The sequence below is a fragment of the Rhinolophus hipposideros genome, assembly GCF_964194185.1.
Source record: "Rhinolophus hipposideros genome assembly, chromosome: 12".
NCBI lineage: Eukaryota > Metazoa > Chordata > Mammalia > Chiroptera > Rhinolophidae > Rhinolophus > Rhinolophus hipposideros.
In genome coordinates, this window is record NC_138058.1 from 68,427,566 (window position 1) to 68,441,539 (window position 13,974).

Below are 13,974 nucleotides of genomic sequence, written 5' to 3' on the forward strand. Positions count from 1 at the left end.
CAATTCACATGCACCCAGATAGAGTGAGAGAGCTCCCCACAAACACCAAACAGAAATTCTAAGCTTTACACTTATTAGGCCACCCCGAACCAATCCCTGTGGCCCCTCGTATGCCAGGTCGCGATTACTTGTGGCTTGGATTAGTCACTGTGGTGAGGGATGAGGTCACCCCGAGTGGTCCAGCTCTGTCGGGATTAAATCCGGAGTGGCACTGACTCAGTCCACACGCATTGTGTGGCCAGCTCCTAGTAGGTTCGGCATTGAGTGGAGGTAAGGAAGTTACCACAATATCTGGAACACATACCGTGAATAACTATTGTGAGGATAAATAAAACAGTGCATATAAAGATCTTGGAGCAAGTAGGTACTCAATATTGGTCAGTATTGGTTGGTTCTCCTTCTGCTTTTCTTTCTCCCTCTTCCTGTTTTATTACCATTAAGGTCAAAAAATGACATTTGAATTCTTTTCAGCTCAATTTCAAAAATCTACTAACAGTGTGGTTTGGTTTTTAATGATCCTAAGTAGTTTTAAGTGTTGGCATAAGATCTGGATTTTCATGTTCACACTTGGTTTTGATATAAATTCAGTGGCTCTACCTGAAATAAGCTTAATACTGACAATTTGTGTGGTGCAGCATATGTATGCATAGGATCCGCAGAGATTTTTAAATGGAAAATGGAACTGGATGCTTTCAGACTTTGGTAAAACCCGTCTATGCTGACGACGACTGACTGCAGTAACGTTCCAGCTCATTTCTAACGTTGCTTATGTCCCTCTCTATTAAGGTAAAGGCGACTTTGAAGCTGTTGGACAATTTAGGAAGGTATCAGCTTATGTCACTGCTGAGAGTGAGTAGGAAAAATGATCGGGCCATGTATGCTTTGCTGAAGACCAGTAATATTTCCAGGGATATGTTACAAGGCGAAGATAAAGTGACCTTTGCGCCCTGCATCATTCATTTTCATTGTATTAGAACTGATAGGTAAAGCAAAAGAGCACAATTACGGTGGTGGTATTTTTTGTTCAGTATGTAATTGAATGTGTCAAAACTTGCATTCTTGTTTTTGCGTTTGAATGTCTAATTAACTATATTAAAGCAAATTTTTTAAAAAAAACTTTAATTTTCATTTTCAGTTACATAATTAAGATGCTATTTTGTAATATTCTATATGTACAATTTTAAAACAGTGCTTAAACTGCTAGACTAAGCGTTAAGAATAAAACATGAATAAGATGTGGGTTCTGCTGTAACGGACCTCACAATCTAGTGGGAAACAGACAGAGAGATAAAGCACCTATGCGACACCCAGGGGTTACCCGGTAGGCTATTGGTAAAACATAAAGTGATTTCTTTTTTAATGAAGTCAGTTAACTCTGACTTAGATAAAGTGATACCTTGTTTGTAGCCCCAGTGTTTGTTGGTCTCTGCAAGTAACGTTGTCATCACTGGAGCAGATTTTCAGGTGTTTTACAAACTATGAGTTATAACCCACTAGTGGGTCCTGTAATTCAAATATTGTGATTGGCATTAAAAACAAACAAACAAGAGCACTATACTGCAGATTAAAACAGAAAAATCAGAATGTACCTCACTGCAGTAAGGGTTGCAATGTTTCATGAAACTTTTGTCTGCTTTTAACATCTGCATATGTGTATGTACGTATATTATTCAGTTTTGCTATACAATCTGTTTCTTACTACGGGTCTCGGACACAAAAGTTTGGAAGCTGCTGGGTTAAGTGACAGGTACCTGGCTGCATGCATCACGGGAAGTACACACTCCAGCAGCCGGCATGGGCAGCACATTGGTGACTTTGGTTCTTTTACGTACATCATTTCAATCCAAACTGCCTTCTTCTTTCAGCTGCCCCACCCCCACCTGTCAGTCTCGCAGTGACCTCCTCACTGTCTCTCAGCCCTCAGTCAGCACTAGCACAGTTAGCTGGTGCTAACATGTTAGTTAGTCCCTCAACTAGCTAGTTGGTTCAGTCACTTGGCAGTTTAAAGTCCCGAGAGCTTACAATAATATGTCACACTTCCATGGTCATTGGAATTAACCAAGAGAAGCTTGAGCAAAATATAGGTTTCTTCCCTCTGATGCCAGTGCCTTCCCTGATCCCGCAGATTGGGTCAGTAAATGTAATGGCTCAGGAATTTGCATTTTTGAAGGGCGCTCCTTTGATTTCAATACAAGTGGTTTAAAAATCACACTCTCAGGCAAACAGTGCTCCAAAGCAGTGGACGTGAATTTTTTTACTCATGTGCCTAAGAGAATTTAAAACAATCTTGTTATCGTTTCACACACTCGATGGCCTTAGTCTGTTTGGGCTGCGATGACGAAACACCCCAGACTGAGTAGTTTATAGACAAGACGTTTATAAAGGACAGAAATTCATTGCTCGTAGTTCTGGAGGCTGCAAGTCCAAGATAAAGGAGCCGCATGGTCAGTTCTGGTGAGAGCCCTTTCCGTGGTTCCTAGTTCGTGCCTTTTGCTCTCTGAGCCTCCTTTCTAAGGCACTAATCTCATAGTGAGGGCTCCACACTCAGGATGTAAGCACCACCCAAAGGCCCACCTACTAATGCAATCACCCTTGGGGGTTAGGATTTTAACATAGGAATTTGAGGTAGGGGACGTGAAATACAAACATTCAGACCATAGCACTTGATATCTAATAAATTTTATCATAATTTTAAACTGTCACAGAGGATGACGTCATTTCCAGTATTTTAAATAATTGGCCTTCAAATTAAAAATTATTGTGTAACTTGATTTGTATTCAGGACAATCTCCATTAACATAGTGATTTGATATCTCCCACTGTCCCTTTAGAACATTCACATCTTCTGCACTTGGAAAGCTTGCATCTTTTCTTTTTCTCAAACCGTTTCTACTTTGTTTCTTCTGTCAAGAGAAATAAAGCCAGACTCTGGTTAAAGGTGGTGAAAACATTTTATTCAGTGATAACTCCTGCAGCTGGAAAGAGAGTCCATGTAAACTGAGTCTGACTTGGCCAAAGAAAAAGGCAGGCAACTTTTTAAATGCTGGGGTGTGGACCCTAAAGGACGTCAAAGGGGGACGGGGTCCCTGTGACTGGGCCATCTGGGTTTGCTAATTGACACTTATGCGTATGTGGAAGACAAACAAACTTTTTATATCTTGATAGAAACCGTGCAACTTGGAGCAAGGCGCTTGCATTTCAAAGAAATGGCTTCAAAGTCCTTGAGGAGACAGTTGTGGGTGGCAGAAGATTTCCATCTCAAAGGCGCAGAGCCTGGATTTATAATTGCAAGCTTTCTGAAGTGACTGCTCAAGGGAAGTACAGGGGCCTATGGGCCTGTCACCAGGTGTTGGCTGGAACAAATAGTAAATTCGGCCGGCGGCACTGAGCTTTCTCAGGCTTTCTAAGAGGCACTGTGGTCACGTGGATGGACTCTGGCTGCTGAGGTCGCCCTAGAATTTGGGCAAGTTTCTTAGTGAAGGAGTTTGGACAGAGTCGTTTGGTGCAAAGTTTTTGCAGTTTGTTTTCATGTAATTTCATTATAATGCCGTATTTTTATGCTTTAAAGTGTTGTTTCTCTGCATCAAAAATAATTATCTAAATAGACATTAACATTTAAAGTTTTTCTTGTGACCATAGGGCTCTAAGATTTTCTTTTTAAATTACTCTGTATTGAGTTACTAGTTCAATTATTGCAGTATACACTAGATCAGAACAACATAGATACAGTTTTTGATAAGTACATATTTATAAAAATAAACTTGTATTTAAAATGGACATCATAATGAGATGGGCAGGGCTTTAAACACTATTCTTAATTTATGTGCCCTTGCACAACTATCACTTATGGCTAGATTGAGATTGCATTCGACATCAGTTCTTTCCATTTTACATTTTTATGGATATGAATATTTAAAAACCTTGTTCACATAAGTGGATGGGGAAGGGATTTGTCATAGCAGTGCCACTCAAGTCTTTGAATGCTCTCCAAGTTCTCAGCTCCAAATCACCCAGTGATCTATTGTTAAAAATTATTTTCAGTGGTTTATCATCTGACCACTCAATTAGATTCTTCATAAATTTTATTGAAAGTAAAGAATTGGAAACTGTGTGACATGCATAAAGAAATGTGTTCTCCAGACAGTGGAGTCCCCAGTATTTTAACTTATTCCTTTGTTTGGTATCCTGGAGCTTTGTCGAATCCAGGGTGACGTAGCCAAGTCCAGTACAGGAAGAACTCAGGCCTATCTTGTGTGGGGGGGGCGGGCCCGTTGCCAACGGTTTGTTGAGATTAGACACCCTGGCCAATAGCACATTCTCTAGGAGATCAGTTTAAGAAAAAGTATTTATAGAAGGTGAAAATGTAGACCCTGACTTCCTTGAAACTGTCTGTGCTTGTGTGTCCTTTGAGCAGACCGTGTGTGCTGGTGGCATATGCACATCCCCCAGTTTGAAGGCCTCTGGCCTAAAGGAGGATGTGTCAGTTTCCCAACATGTGCGTCTTGTCTCCTTGCAGGACAGTCTCTTGCCTGAACACACAGCGAGGCTTTTCGTTACCCCCACAACAGTGACTTTGCAGGTCTGGCATGGGAGTAAGAGCAGAGAAACAGGAGCGTCTAACGTGTCTTGGCAGTGAGACTGAGGAGGGGCTGTGGGGGATCAAACTTCTGGGACATCTCAATCTCTTTTACAAAAAGTTCTTCCTCGATTTCCCCAAATATACTGTTAGCTGCTGCTCTGCACCCACTCCTCCACTCCCCTGAGACTCTATTGGTGTGCGCTTCTGTGTTTGGCGGGAGAATATTCCGTCCCTGGGTGTTTGTAACACAATAGAAGGTTGGGTGTCTCAGCCACAACGTCCTCTTTTAGAAAAGGCTTTAAGGCCTCCTGCTGTCCTCTTGGCCTGAAACCCGTCCCACCCACTGCTTCCCACAGGAGTTGCTCATCTGTCACGTGTGGCTTCCGGCATTCCGCCTTTGTAAATACTTGCCTTTCTAAGATACATTGTTTTCTAGGTGCACCCACATACTTAATTTACACGTCTGTCACATTTTATGAATATTTATTTTTGTGTTTGGCTTTGCCACTACCCGGTTTCCCGGAAAATAAGACCTAGGTGGAGAATCAGCTCTAATGTGTCTTGGAGCAAAAATTAATGTAACACCTGGCATTTATTTTTGTTATATTATATTGTATTATATTATATTGATGTAAGATCCAGTCTGATAGTAAAATAAGACTGGGTCTTATATTAATTTCTGTTCCAAAAGACGCATTAGAGCTGATTGTCTGGCTAGGTCTTATTTTCAGGGAAACATGGTAGCATGTATATTCTTCAAAGGTAGACACTGTGTCTTAATTTACATTTACATCCTTGTGCCAAGACCAGGCCTAGCGTATGGTAAAGGTTGAAGTGTTAGTGCTTGAAGGAGGCAAATAGGAAAGAAAAGTAGGGTGAGGTTTTACATGGAAACAAAAATGAGTGGATAGCTGTCTATCCTTTATTACTCAAAGAAATTTTTTTCAGTCTCTCAAATTAACTCTGATGTTAAAAACCATGTGAATACAATTATTGTGCTCTTGATTTTCCCATTGTTTTATTTAGCTTCTGTTAGCAATGTAAAGGGTATGCAAACCCTGATTTCTCCACCTGACTGTAGGCAGCAACCGCGTTTTAAGTCACCTGCTGTTTCCTAAATATCAGCCTTATCGTCTAAGTCTTGCTGTGCTCATTTTAAAAAGAAAAAAAAAGTATCTACTTAGCAAGATTTGTCAGCCTTAAAGTGCTCCATTACCTGAAAAAGGTAATGCTAATTGCATCACTCTGCTTAAGGTACTTTCTTTCATCCCTCCCCAGGCTCGAAGATAGAAGGACCGTCCTGTCAGCCTGGCATCCAGGGCCTTCGTGTTGTTACCACTGCTTAATTCTTCCTCGTTCTCTGACAAGCCTTTACTTGGACTCTGCGTCCGAGACAAGCTGACTTACTCCCAGGCTCCCCACTTGCTCCTGTGACCCTCTGACTCCCTGGAATTCCTCTCCTGTCTTACTGCCCGCTTACTCCCCAGGATGCTGAGCAGTAGCCCCCTTTAGCAAGCCTTTGCTGACCTCCCAGCCCCTCACTTCCTGTCGGCCCAAGTGCTCCTTCCAAAGCGCTCCGTAGCAGCTCCTGTTTGCCGTGTTGTGGTTTTGTAGCGATCGTGCTTCTGTGTAATGTCTTTTCTCTGTCTGTTTCCAACCAGACTTTGACATATTAGGGGTGGGGACCTCGTCTAATTGTGTGTGTGTCGCCAGCGCCCAGCCTACGGCAAATGTGCAGCACACACTCAGTGGGTGTATATTGAACGAATCAAGTGAAGGTCACCACTAGTGTAATGTCCTTGTGCCCCTTCCTGCGAGACTTCTGATGACCATGGACTGGCATTGTCCTGATGGCGTACATCTGGTCCCAGTTTGTTTTTGTTTCATGTCTTTTCAAACGTCCTTTTGCAATTTTAGACTCGTAAGGCCCTCTGATAGGAAAAGTACTACAGAGGCACTGGTTTAGTGCATACTGGACCACAGGTTTCTGGGGACATGTTGATTTCAATGCACTTTTAAAGGTTCTTTTTTCCCCTGTATGTTGATCTGAACTGTTCAGTAATTTAGCAGCTGTTTTCTCTTTGTCTGCAATGTGCTCCACATTGTAACAGGTTCTGGGGACACAGAGATTTAAAAAGCAGTTTGTACCCTGAAGGATCCCGTTGTTTGGTCAGGGAGATGTACAACTAACCAGACCGTTCGAATGCGTGTGTGCATTGGGTGTTGCTGAAAAGCACCGCGTGCTTCAGGGACACGCAGGAGTGGTTCTGCCCTGGGGAGGTGATGCCAGGCATGCTTTACAGGGGTGAGCTGGACTCAGTCTGGAAGGACAGGCTACGAGCGGCCTGAGAAAGGAGGGCATTGTTTTCTCCGACACCTGTAGTTCCACATTTTTCTTTGGAATAAGGTTCTCCTGCAGTACGTTGTGAAGGGGAGCCGAGGAGGACGTTTCCACGTCAGCGTCCTCAGCGTGCAGGTTGCCTCCCGGGCCGTCTGCGTTCCTGCAGTTCAGGTTCCATAGCTAGCCTGACAGTCAAGGCCACTTAGAGTTTATTCTCAGTTCATCTTTCCAGCTATCGCCTTTTGATATTATAGGTCGGGGGCGGGGGGTCAGTCAACTATGGCCTGCAGGTCAAATTCAGCCCACTGCCCTTAGCTCAGACTGATTTTTACATCTTTTTAGAGGATTATAAAAACTGACCATCTAACCAACCCACCAAACAGAAGGATATGTAACAGAGACCACCTGTGGCCTGCAAAGCCTAATGTATTTTCTGTTTGGCCCTTTACTACCCCCCCTCTACATAAACTGAAGTGCTCACTGGTGGTTATAATACACCAGAAGCGTTCCCACTTGTGCAACTCGGCTTTTGCCATTCTGCCTTTTTAAAATGTTGTCATTTGTTGAACTATACATTCAACAAATTGAGCTGTATTATGTGTGAACCATCGTTCTGGGTTCTGGGAATCTAACAGTGACAGACAGTAAAGCAAGTAGAAACACAGCATGTCAGTTCTGAAGACAAACGAATGCAGGGTCAGGAGAAGGAGCCTGAGCAAAGCGCAGGAGCGAGCTGCAAGCGTGCCTGGGGGAGAACACTCCAGGCAGAGGGTCTGCAACGAGGCCGCTGCGCTGGAGTGACGTGTGCAGAAGGGCGGACGCAGGTGAGAGCGGTCGGTGAGGTGAGCAGCGGGGCTCGTAGGGCCTGACGGCATTGGAGACTGGGTTTTATTCTTAGTGAACTGGGAAGCCATTCAATAGAGTTGAGCAGAGTGACAAGATTAGACTTCTGTTTGTAAAATATCACTCTACTACTAGGTAATGCTGGAGAAACCAATTACCCAGAATCACAGTGGTTTAACACAACAAAGGGTCACATCCCCTCGTGCTCCTGTTCCAATAAGAGATGGCAAAGGGCTCTATACCACAAAGTCCCTGTGGGTCCAGGCCTGTGGATGTTCTCCTATTTTGTATCGCTGCCATCTGGAACCTGCACCCTCCCCAACTGCCATGGCTGGGGAAGAAGGGAGCCTGGCTGATGGCGTTGGCTCCCAAGTGACATACCACTTCTGTTCAGATTTCACAGGCTGGGACATGGCTCATCCGAGCTGCCAGGGGATTGGCGAATGCAGTGGTGTCCTTAGAATACTTGTGCTTGCTGATTGCCACACTCTCTCTGCCACATTCAGGGACAATTAGGACCATTGCAATACAGTTGAGGTGAAGACTTGGAATTAAAGTCGTGTCAGTAAAGGTGGCGGCAGTTAGGTGGAGCCTGGATCTATCTTGAAGGTAGACACCGTAAGACTGCAGATGCCATGGATGATGCTTTAATTCTTCTCCCCTTCCCAGCACCTTCTGTACTAAATGTGGTCTCTTTGAGCTCAGTTCATGTTTCCATCTAATTTTTTTTCCATAGGGCCTGCAAAATAGATGTTCAATACTTATTTATTGAGGGGTGGAACAATTTAGCCACTTTGATTTATTTTACAAAAGCCACATTTTTAAAATAGCAGTTGCAAATTGCTGCCAGGGAAGAGTTTTACAAAATCTTTGATTGATTATAATAATAATGATGTGTATGAATGACATTGTTAATTCTGCAGGCTTCAAAAAAGAAGGTTAAGAATAAAAGTACCTTGTGGCTACTAGGATTAGTGAAGAAATCGCTATTTTTCACTCTGGTACATTTTGTCAATTTTTTTTTCTTTCGTGTTCCCTCTGTCACAGAAGATGTTAAAGAAAGTAAGTCTACTAGCTGTAAATTCAGTGTTAAACATATTTCTTAAACTCGCCCTATAGTTTTTCAGCAATAAACCTGTATTTATAAAGTAAAGAGGTGAAAAGCTTAAATGCCGAGTCAGAATAAAGCCCTTACATCTTTTATCATAATAAAATTCTGCATCTTAGAGGTCCCTGCTCTCAGGAAAATTAACTTAGGGTTACATTTGCTTTACACTCTGTATTCTTTTAAGTGTCAGGTTATTTAATTATTTTAAAAGATAATTAGAAATAAGGAAAAATCTTTTCTGATCACGCCGGTGATTACGTCAAAAATTTAACTCTGAAAAGCTTCACTTGCCACTCACGGCTACCAGCAAGTTCTCTGGCAGGAGGGGCTTCACCGTGAGGACGAGATACGGTCATGCTGGGCTGTCAGAGCCTTCATGCGTGTGAGGAGTGGGTGGTGCCCTGGATGTGGGAGCAGAGGACTTGCTGTCTCTCGAGGCTGAGGAAACCGTTGAGTCCAGGGTATCTTGATACTGAAACATGACTAGGAATTGGCCTTGCAAAGAAGAAAGAGAAGAGTATTTCATTCAGACAGTAGGATCCGGAATGACAGCAGCCAGTGATAAAAAGTGTGTGTGCCTGGAGCTTAGGGTGTGGCTTACATCATACATGAGGCCATAGGGTTAGCTTGGGGTGACATTGTGAAAGCCCTTGAATCCAATGCTCAAGAATTTGGGGAGCTTAGAAATGGTTTTCCCCAAAGGGAATGGAATAGCAGAACAAATTTATTTGGAAGATAAAAAACGAACAGGTGGAGGATGGCCTGTGTATTACAACAGTTGATCAAACTAAACGCCAGCTTCCATTTATTGAGCATTTACTATGAATAAGACATTTTGCTGATAGTTTTACATATTATCTCATTTAATTTCTTAAAATGACATGGTATAGTAGGTGACACTTCCCCCATTTTACAAATGAAGACAGTCGGCATATTGCCAGGTTTGCCTAGTCACCCAGGTAGTAAAAATTAAACATAGGTTTTCTGAATTTGGTGCTCCTCCTACTTACCAGCCATTTCAGGGGTGGTTGACGATGGCAAGTTCAATGGAAACAGAGATTGCAGCTGGACTTAACCAAGGGCATAGAGGCCTGTCACTTCTCCCAGGACCCTGTTTCCTGTACCTGCGAATTGCCTGCCCTGCCCCTACTTTCTTGCCATCTATTGTTGAAACTTTTCTATCCCCCCTGCAACCCCCATAGGCTGAGAGAATATAAACATTTGGCCAGTTGGTATATCCAAATAATTCCCCAAACCCGTATTTCTTGGGGAAACAAATGTAAGTGAATAGAAAGGAAGGGTGTAATATGCTATGTTCTCATTTGTCCTGGCTTTTGTTCGGCATTCAGCCAGCGTGCACTCTGTCATACACTCTGTCAGACCCTGTGAGGAGGCAGAAATGACCAAGTGGAAGCCATGAAAAGCTTCCGCTTAGTTACAATTCAGCAAACACTTAGCTACAATTCGGTGGAAATAGTACTTTGCCAAAGATAGCTTTGACCAATATCTCTGTGGGCATAAGAAAATGTCAACCATCTACGTTATAAAACATTAATTCTATGTAGAGTGACTTCACGGGAACTGATGGGAAATGGAGGGTTGGGGGAGGTCCCCCTCCCAGTGGTGCCATGTATTTATGCCTATGCCTACTTTTCAGAATAATCAGACACACAGTGACCAATTTTAAGAAAATTTAAAGGAATTTAATAGGAGACATAAAATTTTGTCTTCGTACTCTTTATCTGTTATTTTTTAAAATAAATCAACAGAAAGTCCTCTTAAGGCTGTAGTGAAAATGTGCTTCCCAGTGGTTGACATAGGCTAAAATCCAGGATCCAAAGCAGCACAAATCAAAGGACATTAGAAAGGCCCAGTAAAGCTTAGAGGTGTGTGGTGCCTCCATTAAAATGAGTTAAATTTAGGCTTAATTTGGTATTATTGAGGCTAAGTGAGCTTAATATTTGTAATATTGTTACAAAAATATAACATCTGCATACCTAACAAAGTGACTGTCACATATCAGAATTCAATAAATACTTGGTGAGTAAATGATTGAACACGTTATTATAGAATATTTGGAAAGTTGCGAACAAATTGCTCATAATTGAATCACTAATGTGTGTGTGTGTGTGTGTGTGTGTGTGTGTGTTTTGTCTTCAGCCATATGCATAGGTATAGTTCAAATTTTAATGTAAGCAAGCAAGATAGGGACAGTTTTATGATTTCTGATTCCTAAAATTTAAGATTTTATGGTAAACACTTTCCAAATGGTTACACTGTTTCTATAATGCCAATTTTAATGACTGCATAATATTTTAGCTAGTAATTTATCATAAAGTACTTATCATTTCTCTTAATATCAGGCAATTAGATTGCTTTTGAGGTTTTATAGTCTTATTCCGGTTAAAATCTTCACACCTATACTATTTTATTTTTTTCGAATTCTTTTCTTGTAATAAATGATCAGACCTGGGAATTTTGGTTGTAGAAGTGACTCCTCATTTTTGCACTGTAACCAGTAATCTGTTTGAATACTAGTTTTATCATAACAGCTGCTGTTGGGGATTAGCATTTTTAAAAAAACTCTATTCATTAATTTAATAGTGCAACAGGTACCTCACTGTTTTTGTTTTTTTCACAGAAGAAAAACTAATATAACAAAAGTCCTACTAAGTGATTAAAGTTGTATACTGAGTTTCCCCCAGAATAAGACCGAGTCTTATATTGATTTTTGCTCCAAAAGGTGCATTAGAGCTGATGGTCTGGCTAGGTCTTATTTTCGGGAAAACACGGTATGTTAAAATTCCACTTTTGTTCTCTCTGTCTCACTGACACCCTACTAAATAGGCCATATATAATGATGTAGGGCCGGTTTGTCTCACTGTTCAATATTTTGTTGTTGTTAAAGCTATCTGTGGAAGCACGGAAAGAGATGACTAGAAAGGCTATTAAGACAGTCAAACATTTCATTGAGAAGCCAAGGAAAAGAAGTTCAGAAGAAGACATTCAAGAAGCTAGTGATTCTAACGTGACCTACGCAGATACCTTGAGTCACCTGGAGAAGTCGCTTGCTCACCTGGAGACCCTCAACCACAGCTTCATCGTTTCTCTGAAGAACAGTGAGCAGGTAATGAAAGGAAAACTTCTGTTCTAGGTTAAGCCACTCAGATCATATCAGTGTATTCTTTCATTTGTCCTTTAAAGTTATGTTAGTAGTTTCACTAGGGTTTTCAATGTTGCAGATATCCTTGAAAATGGTCCTCAAGCCTTTATCCTTTAACTTCTTCATTATCATTTGGTTGTCAGTTGGGTTTTCATTTCTTTAAAAAAGGATTTTAGGCCACTTCACACAATTGATAACCTGGGAGGAAGAGGTGAGAAGATGGGAGTGCCTGTGAAAGCTGAGAAATGGTAGAGACAGTGGTTTGCCAGCTCCACTTCTAGCTGGTAGGTGTTATGCTCCCTATCTGAGTAATGATAGATTCCCCCCCCTAATTTTCAGAAAAAGATCAGAAATAACCACCCATGCCTGTTTCAGTAGTTTGTTTGTTTGTTTGTTTGGTTTATTAGTTTCAGGTATACGAAACAATGTAATACTTAGAATTTCACCCCTCACAAAGTGATAATTCTCCTCTCACCTAAATCCCAACCCAATTCCTTCCAACCTCCAAACTGACCCTTCACATTTAACCCCAAATCCTAGCCATAAACTAAGCCCCAGCCACAATAATTCTCTGATCCGTCACCCCGCTCCTTGGGGACAGCAGAATGTCCCCTGCAATGAGCAGGAGGTCTGGGTAGGGTGGGACAGCCACAGCCAGGCCCAGGGGGGCGTCGGGTGTCTGGAACAGAAGTGAGCCTCCTTGGACAATGGAGTGACTTACCTGCACTTTTAATAAAAGTTTTAGTAAAAGACTGCAACATCGGAAAAGAAATCTATTGCCTCTCTGACATCATACGTATCTATTCTAATTCCATTGACTCTATTCCCTACGCTGTACTCCATATCCCGTGACTATATATACAGATTTATATATACATATATTTATACATATTTATATATATATTTGTATATATATAAAAATATGTAAAATTATAGTTGACATACACTATTATTCAGTTTCAGGTATACAGCGCAGTGGTCAGGCAAGTAGTTTTTTTTCTAATTGTGTGTACTCATCCTGTTTTTATATTGCATGTTTCCAATATAACTTTGTTACTGGTATAAGTTGTTTTGCTTGTAGAACTGTTCCTAGCAGGTTTCTAGTTGAGACCCTCATGGTGTCTCAAAAGCCACTCTCATGAAATTCAGGAGACCCTGCCTGTGACAAGAACCTCAAAGGACTAGGCTGTTCGGACTGCGAGGAAACCCTCTGCGGTCTTTAGAGCTTTTGTTCTGTATTGTCACACAGAACACAGTCGTGGGAGTTTTACAGTCTTTCCCGTAACTGAAAAGTTGATAAATCAGTAACTATGTGGTTTCATATAGGTGAAAACGATGTTTAGATATATATAAATAATATTCCATTTACCCCTTTAGTTCTATGGTCAGAGAACTCGTGAGTGGCCACTAACTCGTAAGAGGTCTTGTATCTTACTGTGTTTTCTCGAAAATAAGACCTAACCAGAAAATAAGCCCTAGCATGATTTTTCAGGTGACATCCCCTGGACATAAGCCCTAATGCATCTTTTGGAGCAAAAGTTAATATAAGACCTGGTCTTATTTTCAGGGAAACACGGTAAACCTCACATGTGTATTGAACTGTATTCTTAGCTTGTAAAAAATATTCTCGACTAGAAAGACCAGTCAGTGGAGAGGAGTTCAGATAATGAACAAATGAAAGACGTCAGCATTTGTGTGAGACAATAAATGCAAACCCCTCATGGAAGAGATAATGGGAAGAATTCAGAAGTCTGATAGCAGCTTTTATTTCGTTTTCTATTTTTCAGTGTCTTTTAGTCTGTCTAATGGATAACATTAAATAATGGCATGAGCAATAGAGAAGGCTTGGCAGGGAACAAATCGGTTGTACCAATCTTGATTTTATCCTGCTGACATTTACAATGCTATAATCCATAATTACAACAACTGGGGTAAACTTT

General features: G+C 41.4%; 1 protein-coding gene across 2 annotated transcripts in view; it reads left to right on the plus strand.

The window, feature by feature from the left end:
* Nucleotides 1–13,974, plus strand: part of NBAS (NBAS subunit of NRZ tethering complex) — a 275,617-nt gene that overhangs the window by 216,771 nt on the left and 44,872 nt on the right. The window contains exon 45 of one of the 2 annotated variants that reach the window (XM_081069547.1): nucleotides 11,780–11,998. In XM_081069547.1, the coding sequence (XP_080925673.1) occupies nucleotides 11,780–11,998 (219 nt within the window). Of the gene's footprint in view, nucleotides 1–3,165; nucleotides 3,294–11,779; nucleotides 11,999–13,974 lie in introns of those variants that run through there. The other variant, XM_081069548.1, reaches the window with a different exon arrangement.